The 17,851-nt window shown below is 53.6% G+C and overlaps 9 protein-coding genes across 9 annotated transcripts; 7 read left to right on the forward strand and 2 right to left on the reverse strand.

Moving 5' to 3' along the window:
• Positions 1 to 1,161: 1,161 nt before the first annotated feature.
• On the forward strand, positions 1,162 to 2,407 carry BAUCODRAFT_156109 (uncharacterized protein; the record flags this gene model as incomplete). The annotated part of the gene is made up of 3 exons (XM_007677625.1): positions 1,162 to 1,462; positions 1,525 to 1,667; positions 1,724 to 2,407. 3 exons carry the CDS (start codon positions 1,162 to 1,164, stop codon positions 2,363 to 2,365), a joined length of 1,086 nt encoding a protein of 361 aa, XP_007675815.1. The 3' UTR covers positions 2,366 to 2,407.
• Positions 2,404 to 2,801, forward strand: BAUCODRAFT_33147 (uncharacterized protein). The gene has a single exon (XM_007677070.1). The coding sequence runs from the start codon at positions 2,479 to 2,481 to the stop codon at positions 2,743 to 2,745; it is 267 nt and encodes an 88-aa protein (XP_007675260.1). The 5' UTR covers positions 2,404 to 2,478; the 3' UTR covers positions 2,746 to 2,801.
• Positions 2,802 to 3,737: 936 nt separating this feature from the next.
• On the forward strand, positions 3,738 to 5,582 carry BAUCODRAFT_33149 (uncharacterized protein). Its single transcript, XM_007677071.1, has 2 exons — positions 3,738 to 4,516; positions 4,577 to 5,582. Exons 1-2 carry the CDS (start codon positions 4,019 to 4,021, stop codon positions 5,084 to 5,086), a joined length of 1,008 nt encoding a protein of 335 aa, XP_007675261.1. The 5' UTR covers positions 3,738 to 4,018; the 3' UTR covers positions 5,087 to 5,582.
• A 400-nt stretch (positions 5,583 to 5,982) lies between these two features.
• Positions 5,983 to 8,692, forward strand: BAUCODRAFT_130579 (uncharacterized protein). Its single transcript, XM_007677626.1, has 9 exons — positions 5,983 to 6,180; positions 6,231 to 6,344; positions 6,377 to 6,469; positions 6,497 to 6,726; positions 6,894 to 6,921; positions 6,983 to 7,109; positions 7,282 to 7,463; positions 7,605 to 8,296; positions 8,317 to 8,692. Exons 1-9 carry the CDS (start codon positions 6,067 to 6,069, stop codon positions 8,318 to 8,320), a joined length of 1,584 nt encoding a protein of 527 aa, XP_007675816.1. The 5' UTR covers positions 5,983 to 6,066; the 3' UTR covers positions 8,321 to 8,692.
• Positions 8,693 to 9,684: 992 nt separating this feature from the next.
• Positions 9,685 to 10,989, forward strand: BAUCODRAFT_69150 (uncharacterized protein; the record flags this gene model as incomplete). The annotated part of the gene is made up of 2 exons (XM_007677305.1): positions 9,685 to 10,040; positions 10,107 to 10,989. 2 exons carry the CDS (start codon positions 9,685 to 9,687, stop codon positions 10,987 to 10,989), a joined length of 1,239 nt encoding a protein of 412 aa, XP_007675495.1.
• A 176-nt stretch (positions 10,990 to 11,165) lies between these two features.
• On the reverse strand, positions 11,166 to 14,128 carry BAUCODRAFT_451965 (uncharacterized protein). The gene is made up of 2 exons (XM_007677627.1): positions 14,055 to 14,128; positions 11,166 to 13,915 (listed from the first exon to the last, which is right to left on the reverse strand). The coding sequence occupies exon 2, from the start codon at positions 13,721 to 13,723 to the stop codon at positions 11,342 to 11,344; it is 2,382 nt and encodes a 793-aa protein (XP_007675817.1). The 5' UTR covers positions 13,724 to 13,915; positions 14,055 to 14,128; the 3' UTR covers positions 11,166 to 11,341.
• A 1,018-nt stretch (positions 14,129 to 15,146) lies between these two features.
• Positions 15,147 to 15,616, forward strand: BAUCODRAFT_452437 (uncharacterized protein). Its single transcript, XM_007677628.1, has one exon. The coding sequence runs from the start codon at positions 15,285 to 15,287 to the stop codon at positions 15,585 to 15,587; it is 303 nt and encodes a 100-aa protein (XP_007675818.1). The 5' UTR covers positions 15,147 to 15,284; the 3' UTR covers positions 15,588 to 15,616.
• BAUCODRAFT_452436 (uncharacterized protein) lies at positions 15,617 to 16,626 on the reverse strand. The gene has a single exon (XM_007677629.1). It carries the CDS (start codon positions 16,547 to 16,549, stop codon positions 15,647 to 15,649), a length of 903 nt encoding a protein of 300 aa, XP_007675819.1. The 5' UTR covers positions 16,550 to 16,626; the 3' UTR covers positions 15,617 to 15,646.
• A 161-nt stretch (positions 16,627 to 16,787) lies between these two features.
• Positions 16,788 to 17,414, forward strand: BAUCODRAFT_121891 (uncharacterized protein; the record flags this gene model as incomplete). Its single annotated transcript, XM_007677630.1, has 2 exons — positions 16,788 to 17,309; positions 17,367 to 17,414. The coding sequence occupies 2 exons, from the start codon at positions 16,788 to 16,790 to the stop codon at positions 17,412 to 17,414; spliced, it is 570 nt and encodes a 189-aa protein (XP_007675820.1).
• Positions 17,415 to 17,851: the final 437 nt, after the last annotated feature.

Genomic DNA, 17,851 nt, shown 5'->3' on the forward strand with positions numbered 1-17,851 from the left:
TACTTCACAAATTCGCCTTCCTCACTATCCGAGGCCTTGATACCTCCAATTAGAACCAAGCTCTTCATGCGGGTATCGTGTTGTTCGTCTATGTCGTCGGCAAACCATGCTGCCGCACGATTACCGCGGCCACGAGAGGGGCCTTGATCCCGCCGTTAAATAACGTCTCGAAACGAGCAGAAGCATAACAAAGAGCGCAATCACCCACCGCAGTACCAGATAATTTTCTCAACGCCGGCAGCGTCAAAGAGGCTGTAAAGCGAAGGGGTTTGTCGGAAAGAGGCTTTGCGCAGGCAGGTTAATGGAGCCGACAATGGTCCCGCCATGTTGAGAAGACGGTCAACTTCCCTTCCTCGCTCTGCTGCGCGACGCTGTGCAGACTGTACCTCGAAGTCAGTGCGACACAAATGGACAAGGAGGAAGTTGTGCCCCAGTCCCGTGTCGGCCTTCAGCAGTCGGAGCACTTCATGTCGAGAAATCGTTGCTGGGTCCGCCCTCGTCCATGGATACGCCGCATACCAGGATTGCTCTGTGACCTCATTCGTGTTGATGGAAGGAGGTGCTTCCGTGACATCGGGCTGAGCCTGCCGAGCTGCCAAACTGAATCGTGTGTGGTAGGCTGCAATACCTTGTCAGAGAAGCGGACAAACGGTAAAGTACTTGTAGAACGAGAAAGTGTGTGCGGCCACTGATGTGTAAACTAGCACTTGAAGAAGACCTTTACGATGGGTAGGTGTAGGAAGCCGGGACACATGTTTGCTGGCTATGCCTGTGATCGAGCGTCCTCACAGCCTGCCGCCACCAGCAAGATAGAATTGTCCCAACCAATTCCACTTTCGAGAGATGACCAGCGTCGCAGGTGCTAGGCAAGAATGTGTTCGGATTGTCTCGCGCCTGCCAGTCAGAGCAGGGCCGTGACAAGGTCATCCACCAATGACCATCGTGTGATGACAAATTGGCTGTAGGCCTTCAACGCGCCTTTGTGGTGTGCGTGTGCGCCGCTGATTGATATATAGGTCAACGAGCACGATGTGGCTTCGCGTCGTGAAACATCATAAGAATAACGCCGCATTGGAAGACATACATTCAGTTGCCAGGTTCACAGTCTTCTTGTTAACAAATCTACATCAAACACCGAATCGTACCGCAAATTCGCCCGGCATGTCACGGAACAACACCGATCGTCAATTAGAGGGCGAACAAGACTTCGCCAGCACGGTCAACGGGCCACCCGATGCCGAAGTCGCAAGCAAACGGAACAAAGATCTCGAGATGCAAGAAGCGCTGGGACCGAAGGCGGAGAATGTAGCGGCATTCAAGGCTCTGGGATGGCTCGACCGCTTCGTAGCCGTCTGGATCCTGCTCGCGATCATGGTTGGCATCCTGATTGGGAACTTCGTCTCAGGCGCTGAAGAGAGTCTTCAGAAGAGCAATTTAATGGTGTCCCAATTCCTATTGACAAGTACTCCGTACGACGTGCCTGTGTCTTCAAAATGAGGAATGTACTAACAACTTGGTTTACAGCTATCGGCTTGCTGGTCATGATGTATCCGATCCTGTGCAAAGTCCAGTATGAAACGTTGCATCTCGCGCTACGCGAGCAGCAGCTGTGGATTCAGGTCGGCTTCAGCATTTTCCTCAACTGGATCATCGCACCCCTGCTTATGGTAAGTCATCAACGAACTACCGTCAGTTAATGATTATTCGTAGTGACATGCTCCAGCTCGCCCTATCTTGGGCATTTCTTCCCGACGAAGAAGGGATCCGTGAGGGACTTATCCTTGTTGGCCTCGCACGTTGCATTGCTATGGTTCTCATCTGGACTGGTATCGCTGGCGGTGACAATCAATACTGCGCTATCTTGGTTGCTATCAACTCGGTCCTGCAGATGGTGCTGTACGCGCCATTAGCGATCCTCTTCATCAACATTATCAGCGGCTCCGAGCAGGCGATCTCGGTCTCGTACTCGACCGTTGCGACCGGCGACGCAGTGTTTCTGGGCATCCCGCTCGGTGCCGCGATCATCACGCGGTACACGCTTCGCTGGATGACGAGTCCGAGCTGGTATGACAACAAGTTCATCAAGTACATCGCACCTTGGTCGCTTATAGCCCTCCTGTTCTCTATCATGGTTCTGTTCGCTAGCCATGGCCACCAGGTAGTGCACCAAATCGTTTCGGTTGTGCGCGTCGCAGCACCGCTAATCGTATACTTTATCGTCATCTTTGGCTTAACGCTGCTCGTTACGCACAAGCTAGGCTTCGGTTACAAGCTTTCTGCTATGCAGAGCTTCACCGCGGCGAGTAACAACTTCGAGCTGGCTATCACCGTTGCTGTCGCTTCTTACGGTGCAAACAGCGATTAGGCACTTCCAGCAACCGTCGGGCCGCTAATCGAATTGCCTGTGCTGTTCGGTTTTGGTATACCTTGCACGATGGTTTGCGAACAAGCGCGGCTGGAAATGAGTTCAAGACGAGGATGTGTCTAGCTCAGCGTAGTCGAAACGGTCTATGCCAGGTTAACACTGCGACAGTCGCCTCTTTCTCCGTAACGAGGCTTAATTCTCTCGCTTTGCACAATGCTCTGTACCTGTCTCCGTGGCTTGTCGTGCAATCTGAGGCGGTACTTTCAGTATTGCCGGCATCGCACCGCCGACCGCTGTGCCGCCGTATGCCGATCTCTTACGTCGAACTTTGGCTGGTGGTGCACTTGGAGACGCCGTATGTCATGGTGACACACATGTGACTGGCCACCCTTTTCCCTGTCTGACCCTCCGGCAACGTTGTGGCGGTGACCTGTTGCCGGAGAGCATGGATATCACAACTCAAGATGTATTGGGCCGAGATGTGAAAGCGTTCTTGGCTGTAGTACGGGCCGCTCTAACCGTGCTGCTCTATGGACTTCCTCGCGATCTCGGCATACCTTACCCTTCGCAAAGTCTCCGGCACGGAATGGTACGATAATGTCCTCCTGAAGCTGGCCGCGCTACAGTCCCTCATAAGGTTCCTGCATACGATTCTTGTGCTCATTACCGGCTAAAGCTCAGAAGTCGTCGGCTCATTTCCATTGTACGGGTGGTAGCGCCGCCCACCGTCAACTTCGTGATGATCTTCGGCTTTATTTTTCTTCGTTATAGATGGGCTTGGCTTCGAGCATAAGCTCCCGGCGACGTAGTCATTTACAGATATATCAAACAATTTTGAGTTAGCAATTGAGGTAGTAATAGCGACCTACAGACCTAATCATAACTAGGCTCTTATATCGGCCCGCTAACCGGAGTGTCGCTATCGTTGGGCATAGTATATTTTGTACGATGATTTGCCAGTAAACGGGGCTGTGAGTAGTACGGATGCGTACAGATCGGCTTGAGGAATATATATTAATCTCGCACTCCAACTCGTTCGTGCAGATTGCTTCCGAGGGCCACTGTACCAGCACCGCACATCGGAATTTTCGGCGTTGTACTTGATGCCCGCAGCCCTACCATGTCTGCTTCGCCATCCCCCAAGGTATTTGTGATAAGCAACGGTGCAATGGCAACTTCATGACTTCTACCGACCCTGTGCTGCGGCCACGCGACCAGCGCTGCAGCGATTGACGACAACGGAAGTATGATATGTCATGGGCTTATCGTCAACGGGAAATACAGTGTTGTCGAGCTTCCGCATCACGATGGAACGTCGCCCTGGCATGTCACCGTTTCGATTGAAGCCCAATGACTCGTCCAATCAGACGCTGGCGGTATCAATCCGGCCAAGTCCGAAACAATTCTACAGAGCGCGGAACCTCATCTGCACTTGCCGGCGCATCAAAGATGTTGTAAAGAGGTGGGCGTAAGAATGGCGCGTCACCAGCATGAGCGGCCTATCGATCCGCATCTCTCTACCCTGACCGCTACTCGACATCTGCTTTCTGACAGTTTGGCACGCTCCTGTCGACCGTGGTCGTGGTGATGAACATCCGGACGTGCATTCAGACGCGAATATACACCGCAGCACACTTCACGCGAGCAGCCTCGATGGCGGCCGGCGTGCGGATCAATGGTGATTTGAACAATACAGAGGTCCTTCGCAAAACTGTTGAGTTTCCGCCGGACCACACATACGCTTTGCGCACACTCGCGATTCGTGAGCACGAAGACGACCACGCCACCCGCACGAAGTACAGGCCATTCCTTCATTGCGACGATGTGGCAACCAGCGATTGGGTGGCCAAGCTGGAGCTCAGCACCGCGTTAAAGATGGCAGAGGCGGATCTGTTGCAAGCGAGCGGTGACAGGCTGAAAGTGATGGTGCTGTTCGGCAGCCTGCGCAGTAGGTCATACTCACGCCTGCTGGCATTTGAGTGCGCGCGCATTCTCTTCCGCCTGGGTTGCGACGTTCGAATCTTCGATCCTACCGGCCTGCCCGTCAAGGACGACATTCAGCACGACCACGCTAAAGTGCAAGAACTGCGTAACCTAAGCAGGTGGAGTGATGGTCACATCTGGGTATCGCCCGAACAACATGGCACTCTGGTGCGTATATCCCACTCCCCACCTTCTAGGTTCCGACACATATTTTGACACAGGTACAAGACAAGCGTATTCAAGAACCAGATTGACTGGATCCCACTAAGCACCGGCTCCGTACGACCGACACAGGGACGCACGCTCGCAATTGCTCAGGTCTCCGGCGGCTCCCAATCCTTTAATACTGTGAATTCTCTTAGGATCTTAGGCCGTTGGATGAGAATGTGGTGTATTCCCAATCAATCCTCTCTCCCTAAAGCATACACTCAATTCACCGATGCCGCCGACCCAAGTGACGATAGTTACGTGGGAGCTGAGGGAGGCAGCCGACTGATGCCGTCTGGCAACCGTGAGAGACTGGTAGACTGCATGGAGGAGTTTGTGAAATATACCATCATTATGAAGCAGCACTTCGACCTATTCACTGACCGGTTTAGCGAGCGCCTTGCGCGGGAGTCGAAGCGGGGTGCAGACGAGGACGGGAAAAAGGACCGAGATAATGCTGGACGAGAGGGCAACGCGAGGAACATGATGAGTGGAGACGTCGTCAATGGCGTTAACGTTGATGGGTTGTAAGCCGGCGCTCCGTACACTTTGAAAGACGGCGCTGGCGAAAGGCGGCGGCTCTGCCGTCCCCTCGGACATTCTACTTACCATCGCGATAGGGCGCCTCCTGTCACGCTATTGGCTGCCAGACCGCGACAAACACACTGTGGTACGAAGAGGTTCTCCTCACTTACATGTTCTTACGATCCTCGACAGGCTTACTCCGTGTGATCCTGGTTTCGATCAAGCGCGAGTATCATGGATCCACTTGTCAAAGTCCCTGTCTTTTTGAATCTATGCATTATGCTCCCCGAATGATAGTTCTTGAGGTTGGGAGTGAGACATTTAGTATTGCGCCACGGCTTGTTAGATGTATTGGAGGTAGAATGAGCTCGTGGCAACATGCCCCGGAAGCACGATGCATTGGTAAGACTATGCATTAGGAGCAATCATTCCTGGGGTAGATTCGGTTTGATTTCGTGCGACAGAATGCCGTGCACCCTTGAATCAACTTGGCAACCCCGTCCTACACCAATGAGATGTCGCACAGCACATTGAATAACATGCCGTCCTCCAGTCATTGCTCATCGGACGCTCCAGTGGTCGCGCGGGAGCCTGGCCGGAGCAAACGATGCGGCTCAGCTACGAAGCGTTGCAATAATACTGAGAGTTTCGCGCCGTCGTGTAGAGCAATTTAAGATAGTCTTTTGTGCTATATGACTTACACCCACTTCTAAGCTTCTAATTACTTATATCAGCTGCCATGTAGCGTGAATAGCAAACACTTTCATGTGACTGTATAGAAAGTTACTACTTTAGCCGATGTCTAATGATGTTTATATGATTGACTCTAGTTCTTCATAGTATGTAGCTAAAGGATAAACCCAGAACCAAACCTATAGTGCAGTACATTACACTACTTCTAAATCTTTCCCAAGCTATATAAAAGACCTATCAACAATTCTAAAAGCCTGCATCAATAGATTAGCGGACCGCTAGTGCGCCTTAAGATGTGGGTAAATGAGACACTCTGCTGCGGCGATGCGCGTACGCTATCTTTGCGCACCCTTGACTCCACCAGTACTAAAGCTTCTGTGCTGCAACAGGCTCCGGCCAACCTGAAGGTACACTACGGCAAGTGCAAACTCAGTGCCTGCACTGACTACTCGCGCAGGGTGCGCAAGAACTTCGCAGATTTAGTGAGGAAAGTTGGCTGCCTCCGCAAAGAGCTGATTTCCCGCAATCTGGAGCTATGCTGCGGAGGAGGAAGGCCTGCAGCAGCTTGCCGGTCGAACAGCTCACTGACCACTTGCTCTGAAGACATGGACGGGAACCGTTTCGTCAAGATCGGCTGTTCCGATAGGTTGCGGAATCAAAGATGGCGGAGATCTCAATACGACGGGCTGTACAAACGTGAGTGAATGTGGACACCCTGCTCAGAAGTCTAATGGCTTTGCTTGCAAGCAAACAAGCAGCAAAGGACAAGATTTTGATGTCGTTATCGACGGCGATGCGAAGGCCTTCACCGAGCGTAAATACCCGAAGGGCATTATGCAGCTGAATATCATGGACAAGCGCACCGTGCGCATCACTTTCGACCCTGCAATCGTTGGGCAAGAGCTGTTGTGGGAAACTTGTTTGGGCTTGAATTGCAACTCGCTGCTCCCAAGGTATCATTAGACCTTGAAAATGGACAGAAGCATGTCCGACATCCTCCCTGGCTCACACTGGTCTCTGATGCCCTCACCGTACCCGTCCTCGTCCTAGCCCGGGCCCCGCCGTCCTTCGTCCGATATTATACGGCGCAGCGTCACTGGCACTAGCTACGGCCGTACAGTTCCTTATCGCGAGCCAATGTTACATCGGTGCGTTCAGATCGCTAATCTTTACGCACGTGATCGAGATGGATCTGCTTATTGTCCTCAGCACCTCGACGGCCTATATGGTCTTCATCATCGCCTTCGCTTTTCAAGTGATAAGCCGTCCACTGCCGATCGGGGAGTTCCTGGAGACCAGCACCTTCCTTGTTACCCTGGTCATGGTGGGGCGGCTAGTAAGCGCTTTTGCAAGACTGAAGGCGGTTGAGTCAGTCTCTTTGAGGTCCCTTCAGGATCAGACAGCTATCCTTTCCGAGTTTGAAGGCCGCGACAACCAATAGATCGATGCTCGCCTTCTGCAGCATGGAGATCTGTTTCGCTTTCCTCCTGACTCACGCGTTGTAACAGACGGCATCATCGTCACAGGTGCGACGGAAGTCGACATGTCCATCTTAACGGGAGAGTCTCTACCCGTGGAAAAGCACCCTGGCTCAGCCGTCATTGCGGGCTCGATCAATGGCTTTGGCGTCACCGTCGTTTGCCTCACAAATCACCCTGGCCATAACACAATTAGCACGGTTGCAGCAATGGTGGACGAAGCCAAATTCTGAAAACCGAAGACTCAAGAACTGGTTGGTATCGTTGCCGGGTATTTGTCCCGGTGGTCCTTGTACTCACGACCACGACCTTCGTGGTGTGGATCGTGATCGGCATTTCTATTCGGCAACAAGACGGGGGCATGGCAGTCAATCACTGCAATCACCTACGGGGTCTCCGTGCTTATCGTATCTTGCCCTTGTGCAATCGGTCTCTACATTCCTATGGTGACCGCTGTTGCTGGCGGCGCAGCCACCAACCACGGGGTCATCTTTAAATCGGCTTTAGCATTGGACAGCGCGCCAAGAGTCTCGCACGAGGTCTTCGTTAAAACTGGTACTCTCACTGAAGGTGAACTCAGCGTAATAGAAGAGGTCATCTTAGCGGACAAACAACTTGCCAGATCTGTAACACTTGGGTTAGCAAGGAACAGTAACCACCCGGTTTCGGCGGCAATCTCGTCATATCTGCGGGCGGAGTTTGGTCACGCCGCCGAGATCAGAGACGTCCGGTCGATCACTGGTAAGGGCGTTGAGGGCACCTATGCAGGCGGCCTGACTCGTTGCGGCAACACCCGCTGGCTCTCACTACATGAATTGCCGGAGGTTCAAGTCCTGGTCCACATCGGACTGACTGTCTTCGGCGTCACCATCAATGACAAACCGGAAGCCGTCTTTGGACTCTCCGACAGCATACGCTCCGAAACCAGATCGGTCCTCGCCGAGCTGAAGAAGCGCAAGATCGCGGTCTCAATTGTTAGTGGAGACGACGCAGGCGCCACGGAAACCCTGGCTTCTAAGCTAGAGATTCCTCCGAGCAATGTTAGGTCTAGATGCTCGCCAGCAGGTAAAAAGGAGTGCCTAAAGAACCTTGAGGCGGAGGAAAAGGGGAGCATCGTCTTTTGCGGCGACGGCACGAACGACGCAATCGCACTGGCTCAAGCAGATATTGGCGTGCACATGAGCAGTGGTAGCGAGATGGCGCAAAATGCCGCCGACGTCGTTCTCGTACGTCCGTGCCTTATAGGGTTCCTTGTGCTCTGGACCTTTCGCGGGCGGCGATGCACCGCATTTCCCTCAACTCCACCTGGTCGTTTTTGTACAACCTTATCGCTATATTGTTGGCCTCGGGTGCGTTTGTGCATGCGCGCATTCCGCCGGAGTATGCTGGACTTGGCAAGATTGTTAGTGTATTGCCGTGATCTTGATTGCGCTGCAGCTGAGGTGGTGCAAGCGGGGACTACGAAAGTACCTCGTAGTAAAAGTTTGTAGGTCAGATGATCGCTGCCAGATTGGGCACGAGCTAGGGCTGGGAATGGAGCGGCAGCAGAATGAAATGCTGTCGGTACTTACGGTACAGGGTCAAGGTCGACTTCGTATACTTCCAAAGTGTCTCTTGGGACTGATCGTGTTATTTGTATGGCACCTCGCTGGGGTCAGACAATGATCCTCTTTGGGTTGAGTTTCAAGCGTTGCTCTCATTCGGCTGGTACGCTCAGAACAACTGTGGATCTAAGGTTTCACTCTCTGCAGAGTCAAGTCGCCGAACATCTGCTGGTTCTGATCTAGTAGTAACAATGAATAAGACCAGCTTATTATCCGATATACTATACAAACATCGTATAGCTATCTTAACACTACAGGAAATACTAGTAACCTCCTACAATGCTTTGCAAAAACACCAGCTATCTATAGAGTCTAATTCGTAAGAAAGCTAGGTATCTTCACAATTTACCGGAGACTAGCTATATTATCTCGCGTATAGTGCCAAATCAATACAACTGTCGTTTGCTTGACTTGTTATATATTCAGATTGTTGTAATACTAGATATAGCGCCTAAAGGCTGGATGAAAACTAGTCACGTGATCCGACATCCAAATTACGGTTAGGATGTTCTAAGGTGACTATATATTGGCGGCTATTAGGAGCAGTAACACGTCGAACATAGCTATAAAAACGTTCTAAATACAAAGTACAGCTGTAACAAATAAGTTGATCAGTATCCGTTGCTTAGACTGGATGATAACTGCGCGTTATGGTGCCCTCAGTGACTACACGAGTTTCGAGAGACCCCACAGATGGGCGGTGATTTTGCAAAGCATTGTAAGAGCGGGGGCGGGAGCAACTTCTACGGCCAACCTTCGGGCCCGGAGTTCCTAAGAGCTTATTACGATCCATCTGCACTCACGAACCATGTAGCCACTGACGCCTTCAATGGCAGCTAGCTCGCCTTGCAGCGCTTTCTCACCCTCCATCATCCTCGCTTCTAACCCTCGCCTCCACCTTCCAGGAAGCACGGATCCACCATCCGAAGCCAATCCGCCCACGCAAAAGGTATGGCTTGTCTTTGGCGCAACCGGCCAGATTGGTCGGTCGTTGGTGAAGACTGCTTTGCTTCATGGCGACAATGTCGCAGCTGTGGGGAGGACGCTGGAGAACACCATGGCGCAAATGCAGGGCTGGCATGAGCGATGCTTGGGCCTGCTGTGCGATGTCCGAGTGCGGGATACAGTGAAAGCAGCACTGGACCGTACCATAGCGCATTTCGGAAGGGTGGACATTATTGTGAAGTAAGCGTAAGACAGATCAGGACCCTCTTCTCTCACACTCCTCGGCGCATGCTAAGTCCTGTGTAGTTGTACTGGGTACGGCGTAATTGCCGCCTGCGAGGATCAAGACACCTGCGACTTGCGCTCCCAGTTCGAAACCAACTTCCTTGGCACCCTGAATATCATCCAGTTGTCCTTGCCGTACTTTCGAGCCCAATCTGTCAAACGGAAGGATCCTGAACGGGAGAACGCAGGCCGCTACCTTATCTTCAGCTCCACTTCCGGCGCCCTAGGCGTGCCCGGTCTCGGGCCGTATTGCGCGACCAAGTATGCTACAGAGGGTCTGATCGAGAGCATGCTCTACGAGATCGACGCTTTCGGCATCAAGGCTACACTGGTGGAACCGGGACACGTACGGTTGGATGAGCCCACAGGCTTAGACGACAAAGCCCTGGACGCCTCAATATCAAACGTAGGTGCTGCGCATAAGCTTAAGCGGTACGGACACTTTCTCGTCAAGAAGCCGTCACCACCATACGACACGGAGACCGCGCCAGCCGGTCACGCAAGGCGTGTCGTGCAATGGCTGGCCGACAGGCAGCCCTCGTCGGCTGTCAAGTCGGCGGAGTTGGTTTGGCAGCTGGGTCACTGTCGGTATCCGCCGCTCCGACTGTTGCTGGGTAGCTTCGCAGTGGAGAGCGTGCGAGATAGGCTGCGCAGTGTCATCGAGGAAATCGAGGACTGGAAGTACCTCAATTTCCCGGTTGCTGGCGAGGAGAACGGGGTCAACGGGAAGGGCAGGAAAGGCAATGATAAAGGTGATGCGGCTAATGATGACGAAGACGCGAGAGGCGAAGGTGCGGAGGCCGAAATGGATGTCGATGTCGACGATGCAGAAGGCGAAGAGGACGCTAATGCAGGCGCTGACTATGACGCTGGCGACGACCCTCAGACCGAAGAAGACGGATAACCGCAAACCGGTTTAAGCCAGTTTGGATCTTCGTTTACAAAAGAATCAAGCATGCGAACAGATACCCTCTTGAAACAATACATCTCCCATCGAGCTTCGCGTTGCCAACTCTTCCTGTCATAAAGCCGTCAAGATCATCAGCAGAAGCAACGCAGTTCGTAACATAAGTCGTGCACAGCAATGAACACTGTACCAAAGTGACAATCTCAGCTGTATCCGGCCAGAAAACCCGAGGTAAAGTTCAGTCCAACGAAGGGCCGTCCAGTCATCAGCGCCGTCGTGAGTGACGACCAACCCTGCTCCAAGGCTTACAGCGGTGAAACACTGCTATCGCAGCCTCGGCTCGGTGCTTCTACCACCGGCTAGTGTTGCTCCTCATCATGCCTGGACGGACAGGCCGCGCCGGTGGCCCCATGGCCGTCCGCTTCATGGGACTACCGTTTGCGCGGTCCGGCATCACATTGACTGCCGCAGGAGCTTGGCCAATCTTGCCAAAATCTTGGAAGATGTCAATGCCTTCTTCGCTGCCATCACTGGACAAATGCACGCCGAAAAGCTCAGCAGCAGCGCTGGCATTCGAGACGACGGCGGACGGGAGGAGGTTCTCGCCACAAGCAGCCTCATAGGGCCAATCGAGTTCTCCGGCACTCAAGTCTGCTGTAGGCGGCTCATGACACTGCTTGAGTGGCGAGCCTAGGTTGGCCGGCGAGCGCAGCGGGCCTGGCTTGGCGAGGAACTGCGACAGCGAGAAGGGGCTGTTACCCGGGGACGCCAAGGTTAGATTGTTGTTCTTGGCATTGCCAGTAATGTCTGCGAGAATACCCGTGCTGGTCACCGCACGAGCGAGCGATGGGCGCCTAACCGATCGTTTCTCCGGCGAGCCACGAGCAGTAAGGTCCTCTTCCGGCGCGTCGATGAAAATGTCAAACGCCTTCTTCAACATACTGCCGCCTGGCGTGTCGCTGTTAGGCTTCCAAGGCGTCTTCGACTGCACAAACGGGGAGCGGAAAGGTGTCAGGCCGACGTGACTGTCCTCGACGAGGTTGAACGCCGGGCTCCATGTGCTAGTCTCGGGCAATGGGCTCAACACTTTCGCCGGGGAGCCAAGGAGCGCCTTCATGCGGTTGCGGTGATTCCGAAGATTCGTATTTGGGGATATAGATGGTGGTGGTCTGGCGGGGCGCTTAAACACAACCGCCGGCGTAAGTGGGTTGTCATCCTTGAGGGGCGATGACAAGGCAAGCTCAGAGCCACGTCTTTGTGTCCGAAGGCGATCCTTGGTAGGGCTATCGAAGGATGAGCTGCGCATGCGCGCAATCTCCGCTTCCGCACGTCCCTTCTTGATTCGAGGATGACCAATGTCAGCTTCTGATGTAAGCACATGTGCAGCGCCACGCGCGGCCGACGACTCTATTGACGACCAGTACCCGCTATCGTTGACTGCGGCGAACTTCTGCCTGCTACCACGCGATCGGCTCATCGACGGGAAAGTCGGGACCGGAGGTGGCGTGTCTCCACGCAAGGTTTGCGTTGCCATTGCCGGCGGCGATGAGCCAATCTCCTGCGGCGGCGGCGACGATCGGAAGTGCGAGGAAGGTGGAGGCATCACAGCAGCATCGTCTTTCTCATCCTCTGGAATGTCCACATCAGATGCTGGTATGGTGCCATCTGATGAGAAGTCTCCATCGTCCGGAAACTTGGCTGAGTCGATATGCTTCATTTCCACCCTACGGACTGGGTTGGGCGCGAGCGTGAACTGCCCGATGGCGGGTGCTGCACCTGGGCGAAAGCCGGCAAGGTCGTTCTGCAAGCCATCAGAGCTGTTGATGAAACTACGCCGCATGGGGTTCTTCTTTCCAATGAGAAAGGGACGCTCTTCGCCTGCTTTAATGGCCCAGTAGTTGCCCTTGCCTGGATCATCTTTAGGTCGCTCCTGCTTGACAAAGTTCTTGTTCAGACTAAGGTTGTGGCGAATGCTGTTTTGCCAGCCAGACTCTGCAGTCCGGTAGAAGGAGAAGTTGTCGGTTATCCACTTGTATATCTGGGCCAATGTGAGGCGGCGATTGGGCGCTCGCAGAATGGCCATGCCAATGAGTTCGGCGTAGCTGTGCGTCGGCTTCTGGCCGTTGTCGTACACTGGGGGCATGTCGCTCGGGTCTGGTAGCTCGAAAGGATCGTCTCGTTCAAGCTTTTGCTTCTTCACGTTTGGGCGATCTAGGTGTGGAACCGTGTCCATTAACGGGCGCTTGGCGGGAGCTTGGTAAACGTAGTCAATGTCGCCGCTATATGGTAGAGGCGGCATTGGAGTGAAGCCTGTGGCTTCGTAGTTCTCCTTGTCGAAAGACTGGGCCGTTGCAAACTGCGTGAAGAGTGACTTCTCCGTCAAGAGCGTTGGAGGCGGATAAAGTGGACAGAATCTAGCATTCTTGCGAGGCGAGTCCGTCTGGAAGACTGGTTGGGATGGAGGCGGTAGCTTCACATCTCTCAAGCCGCGCGAACTCAACGGTCTTGGTGGGGAGCTGTCCGTCTTGGTAGGCGAAGAGCCAGACTGGGAGCCTGTCGTGGGGTTGAGCTGTACGTTCTGCTTGTGCGAGGCATCGCCGAGTGGCCGCAATGCATTGAGAAGTGCCGTTTCGACCTCAGCATCTGTACGAGCTGAGAAAGACGCGTCTGAGTCTTGGAACACGTCTAGCTGCGAAGGGCGACGCGTCGTCGCCATCGTGTCCGATGTCATGCACCGTCCAGTATCTTTCCACGGACGCGGATATCCTTTTGACGCGTCGGCAAGGTATTTCTACTCTTACGCTTTGCTTGCCGAGCCTGGTTGTGGATGCTGTGTTCGTGTAGCCAAATGTCTCGCGTCGACAGCAATAGTGCGGTATAGATGCAGATCTTGTGTTCTGTTGGCGATGCTTTACTCGTATGTCTGCTGTCTTCATCAGCCCTCCATCCTTGAATTGAAGCGCCTGCCACGTTTAAGCATGGTAGGCGCGCCGCCCACGCACGGAGCACCGTAGGCGGACACCTAACCGTAGCAAATGCTTGCAATGCTGGTTGCCACATACCTGCAATGTGCTATCCGCTCCTCTCATGCTCATACAAGAGGTCTCTACACTGAGCAATGCTGCCGACGACATACGCAGAAGGAAATGTGAGCTCGAGAATGAGACATCAGTTCTGCTCTACGAGAAGCTGGATATCGGAGCGGGGCTTTTGGGTCTACCGATTTTGGCAGCAGCCGGGGTGACACGCAAGGGAGTTTTCCGTCCGTGGCGTGGGAGGGCAAAGATTGGCTGAGACACTCGCTTGCCGGTTGTGGCGCCCAGACTTGACACGCCTTGCTTCTGAACCTTCAGCGCGTTTTGGCCCGACCGATCGACGATCGCGTTGCTTTCGCGATTGTGGATGCTACGACCGGACTTCACACAGTCTCGTCGCGAGGGTCATAGGTGGGAGGCGAAGTATCCAAGCAGTCAATCACCAGAGTCCTCGAATCCCAAATTGTGTTTGTCGGCGGAGAGAGATCGGATCGTCAATGGCTCGTCCAATGGGCCGCTTGCGGAGATGACGCAAGCGTTGACACGTAATAAGCGCCTGATCAGCGGACTGTGCCTATAGTGCTCGATTGATCATCAACCTTAAATCGCACCTAATCATTTCTCCTGTCTCAATACCACTAAAGATGTCCTAGTCCAGAAACCTCCAGATGGGCACTGTGGCACTGTGAAGAGTGTAGCATGTAACCATCATTCGGGACGAACGGGACATACTGTCTGCCAATCGAGCCGCAAAAGGCAACAGGACAAATCCATATATGAGTACGAAGCCTGGATCGCATCACAATCTCTGCAAAAGGGTGTTTTAGTACGTCAAACGTTGTATACTCGGAACGGCACTCCTAGACCTGGTCCACACTGGACCGTGCAGCCAACAGTGTATTGCAGTCGCCACAACGCCGGGCTACATTCGCCAGCAGAATCCGCCTTGCTCCAGATAGCCGACCAGGATACGCGAGTGTGACCTATGGCAGAGACTCTCAGACTCAACATATGTGCCGATGCCGAAGGATGTGTGCTGCATCTCCATCCCCTACACTTGGCAATAGGTACGGCCCTGCCATGCTCCCATGCTACCGCTCATCTTGCGCCACTTGAACAGGGCTGCTGAGCGCTTTTCTTATCCTTCTGAAGAGGAAAAGATGTCCGACGACATTTCGATCCTTCCATACTGTTGTCCAACCGTAAGTAACTTAGAGCATTCTTTGTCTAAATGTCCGAATTGATACCCAGGCCGGCATGCTAGCTAAGCAGCCTGTTTGGGAGAATGATTTTTACTGCACGAACGCACTCAGCAGAGAAAGATACTATGACCCCCGTGACGAGGTGACAAGACCACGCAATAGCGTTTCTCACGTGAACGGGCTGTGTTCGATGGGCAGTCTGTGTGCGGCGCAGCCTACCTTAGATTTGTCATCAAAGCTCCTTACAATGCAGCAGAGTGCGCCAGGAACGAAGGCGCTGAAGACATCGCTGGACGAGGGCGGTATCCTCTGCGCCGTTCGGATGTTTACGTGGTTCTTTGGCATTTTGGGCATCTGACTTAACGAGCAGGCCGGAAGCGATCGGCAGGCGATGGTACACAGACGTGAATATTACGATCATTCATCTACCTGCGAGAAGCCCACATCACGTTCTGTACCCATCTGGATCAGGCTCTCCTGCATGCCCTTCGCTAGAGCAGCCATGCCGCCCGGCAAGTCTCCGAAGTCACAATCAGCGGCCCAGTCTCCGACACCATGCTGCAGTATGTTGCGCGCTCGTGCCGGATCCGCACCTCTCAACCCCATCGTCCCGTGTAATGTCATCCGTTCCGTCTTGCTATCGTAGACGCCACGGTGGAGGATGTTGTTGTTGTAGAACATAAGATCTCCCGGATTAAGCTGAACGACCTGCTGTCCCGGAATGTTGTCTTCGTATGGATCTGCATTACGCTCTACGTCCGTTCTTGGACGCTTGTGAGAGCCAGGTACCACTACCAGAGAGCTATCAGGGTAAAGTGCGAGGTTCCACTGAGCGTGCATCATGGGCTCTGCGAGACGCTTCCGTTCTTCCTCTGCCGAGACTTGCGGGCCAATATCATCGCGATGCCAACGCAGCGCAAAGTCTCGTGGAGGGCAAACGAGCATATTGTACAGCTCCATGACCAGGTCTTTCTCTGAGCACTGCAAGAGAGCTGTAACGGTAGCTGTCATTGTGTCGCAGAAGTAGCTTTCAGCGAAGACTTCACGATCTTGTGGTGGCATTAAAGGGTGCAGCAGATGCTGGACGCCCCATATGCCATTTGATCCTACTTCGTTAAGTGGCCATGGTGGGAATTGCTTTGGCACCGTCCTTACGAAGGGCCAGTCGCCAACTCGAGCCCGCTCGGTGGCGTGCTGCGCTGCTTTCTTGAAGCGGCCAACCTCTGCCTTTGAAAATGCTCGTGGGATGAGGACAAAGCCATCGCGAGCAAGACCGGCACGGAGTTCCTCGCCTGGTGGCAATGCATTGGTCGAAGTCATTGTGAAGAAGGAGAAGGCGATGTGGGGGCGGGGTTGCACAGACACTTTTCGTCAGCGGGCGATGAATGTTCGAGGCAGTAACAACAACAATATCTACAATCCCGCTTACCGGTACAAAACGACCATTGGATAAGCCGACTCGGTGATTGCACGCGAGTATCCGAGAATCTTCTGTCTACCGCCCGACCGCTCGGAGACGACCCAACTTACCGAGCCTCGAGGCCAAGTCACCATTGCAATGCCTGCCTACCACAGCGTCTTCTTGGACGAGCCGAATCAGCAGGTCATTGGCAACTTTGCGTTGCTTCCGCTACGAACACGAACTCGCGGGCCGGCGCAACAGCTTCCGCCTCTAAGCGACGTTACAGAACTCGATATCGAGCCTTCGCATCCCTCATACGACCCTCTAGACGAGATACTGTCGCTTTTCCGAGCGAACACCTTCTTCCGCAACTTCGAGATCAAGGGTCCTGCAGATCGAGTTCTCATCTACGGTATCCTGTTCGTGTCGGAGGCACTGTCTAAGATACGGCCCGGTACCAACAGACGAGATGCAGAGAAAGCTGTCATGAACACGGCGTTAGACACGAACTTCGCGATCCCCGGCGATGCGGCTTTCCCGCTAAATCAGGCATTCGAACCACCCAGAGACCGCAATGAGGCGGAGGTTCTAAGGCAGTATATTATGCAAGTGCGGCAAGAGTTGGCTGCAAGGCTATTGAACAGAGTCTACATGGACGGCACAGGTGCGCCGAGCAAGGTGAGTTTTCATTCATGCTCCACGGAGAGTACTACGTCCGAGCTGACATGATGGCAGTGGTGGCTGAGCTTCCAGAAGCGCAAGTTCATGGGCAAGCAGTTGTGAGGAAAGCGTGCCACATTATGGTCATGCTTCGCCCGGCATAGCTTGGAACTCCACGATCATCATGCCATGCCCGGTCACGCAGCTACAAAACACCGAAGACACGCCGAACGATGACTTAGCGGGAGCACCTTCCGTGCCGGATCTTGACCGCAATCACAGCAAGGCTCAATGTTTGACTCCTCCCACCCAGACTATCCATGACCACGGGGACACAGCAAGCACCATGAGCTACTGTGCAAGCGATGCAACAATCAGCGATACTCGCGGGTCGATGGTTCGCTTGCTCCCAGCTAGCGTTGCTGTACGCAATTGATCACAAGAGCAAGACTTACTGCGAATCCAGTCATCGTCGCTGCATTCCATGGCACAACGAATCACTGTCCGCGTCTTGCCAATCGTGACCAGGTGGTCGGCTAAAGTTCCGTCTGCGCCTACGT

This window comes from Baudoinia panamericana (assembly GCF_000338955.1).
Source record: "Baudoinia panamericana UAMH 10762 unplaced genomic scaffold BAUCOscaffold_5, whole genome shotgun sequence".
Lineage (NCBI taxonomy): Eukaryota > Fungi > Ascomycota > Dothideomycetes > Mycosphaerellales > Teratosphaeriaceae > Baudoinia > Baudoinia panamericana.

What these genes read in the sequence shown, in the direction of transcription:
- BAUCODRAFT_33147 (XM_007677070.1), top strand. Translation starts at nt 2,479, where the DNA reads ATGTGTCTAGCTCAGCGTAGTCGAAACGGTCTATGCCAGGTTAACACT.
- BAUCODRAFT_33149 (XM_007677071.1), top strand. Translation starts at nt 4,019, where the DNA reads ATGGCGGCCGGCGTGCGGATCAATGGTGATTTGAACAATACAGAGGTC. An exon ending in CCGAACAACATGGCACTCTG is followed by an intron (nt 4,517 to 4,576) that starts GTGCGTATATCC and finishes CACAGGTACAAG; the next exon opens with ACAAGCGTATTCAAGAACCA.
- BAUCODRAFT_130579 (XM_007677626.1), top strand. Translation starts at nt 6,067, where the DNA reads ATGTGGGTAAATGAGACACTCTGCTGCGGCGATGCGCGTACGCTATCT. An exon ending in AGGCCTGCAGCAGCTTGCCG is followed by an intron (nt 6,345 to 6,376) that starts GTCGAACAGCTC and finishes CTTGCTCTGAAG; the next exon opens with ACATGGACGGGAACCGTTTC. An exon ending in CGCGAGCCAATGTTACATCG is followed by an intron (nt 6,922 to 6,982) that starts GTGCGTTCAGAT and finishes TATTGTCCTCAG; the next exon opens with CACCTCGACGGCCTATATGG.
- BAUCODRAFT_451965 (XM_007677627.1), bottom strand. Translation starts at nt 13,723, where the DNA reads ATGACATCGGACACGATGGCGACGACGCGTCGCCCTTCGCAGCTAGAC.
- BAUCODRAFT_452437 (XM_007677628.1), top strand. Translation starts at nt 15,285, where the DNA reads ATGCTAGCTAAGCAGCCTGTTTGGGAGAATGATTTTTACTGCACGAAC.
- BAUCODRAFT_452436 (XM_007677629.1), bottom strand. Translation starts at nt 16,549, where the DNA reads ATGACTTCGACCAATGCATTGCCACCAGGCGAGGAACTCCGTGCCGGT.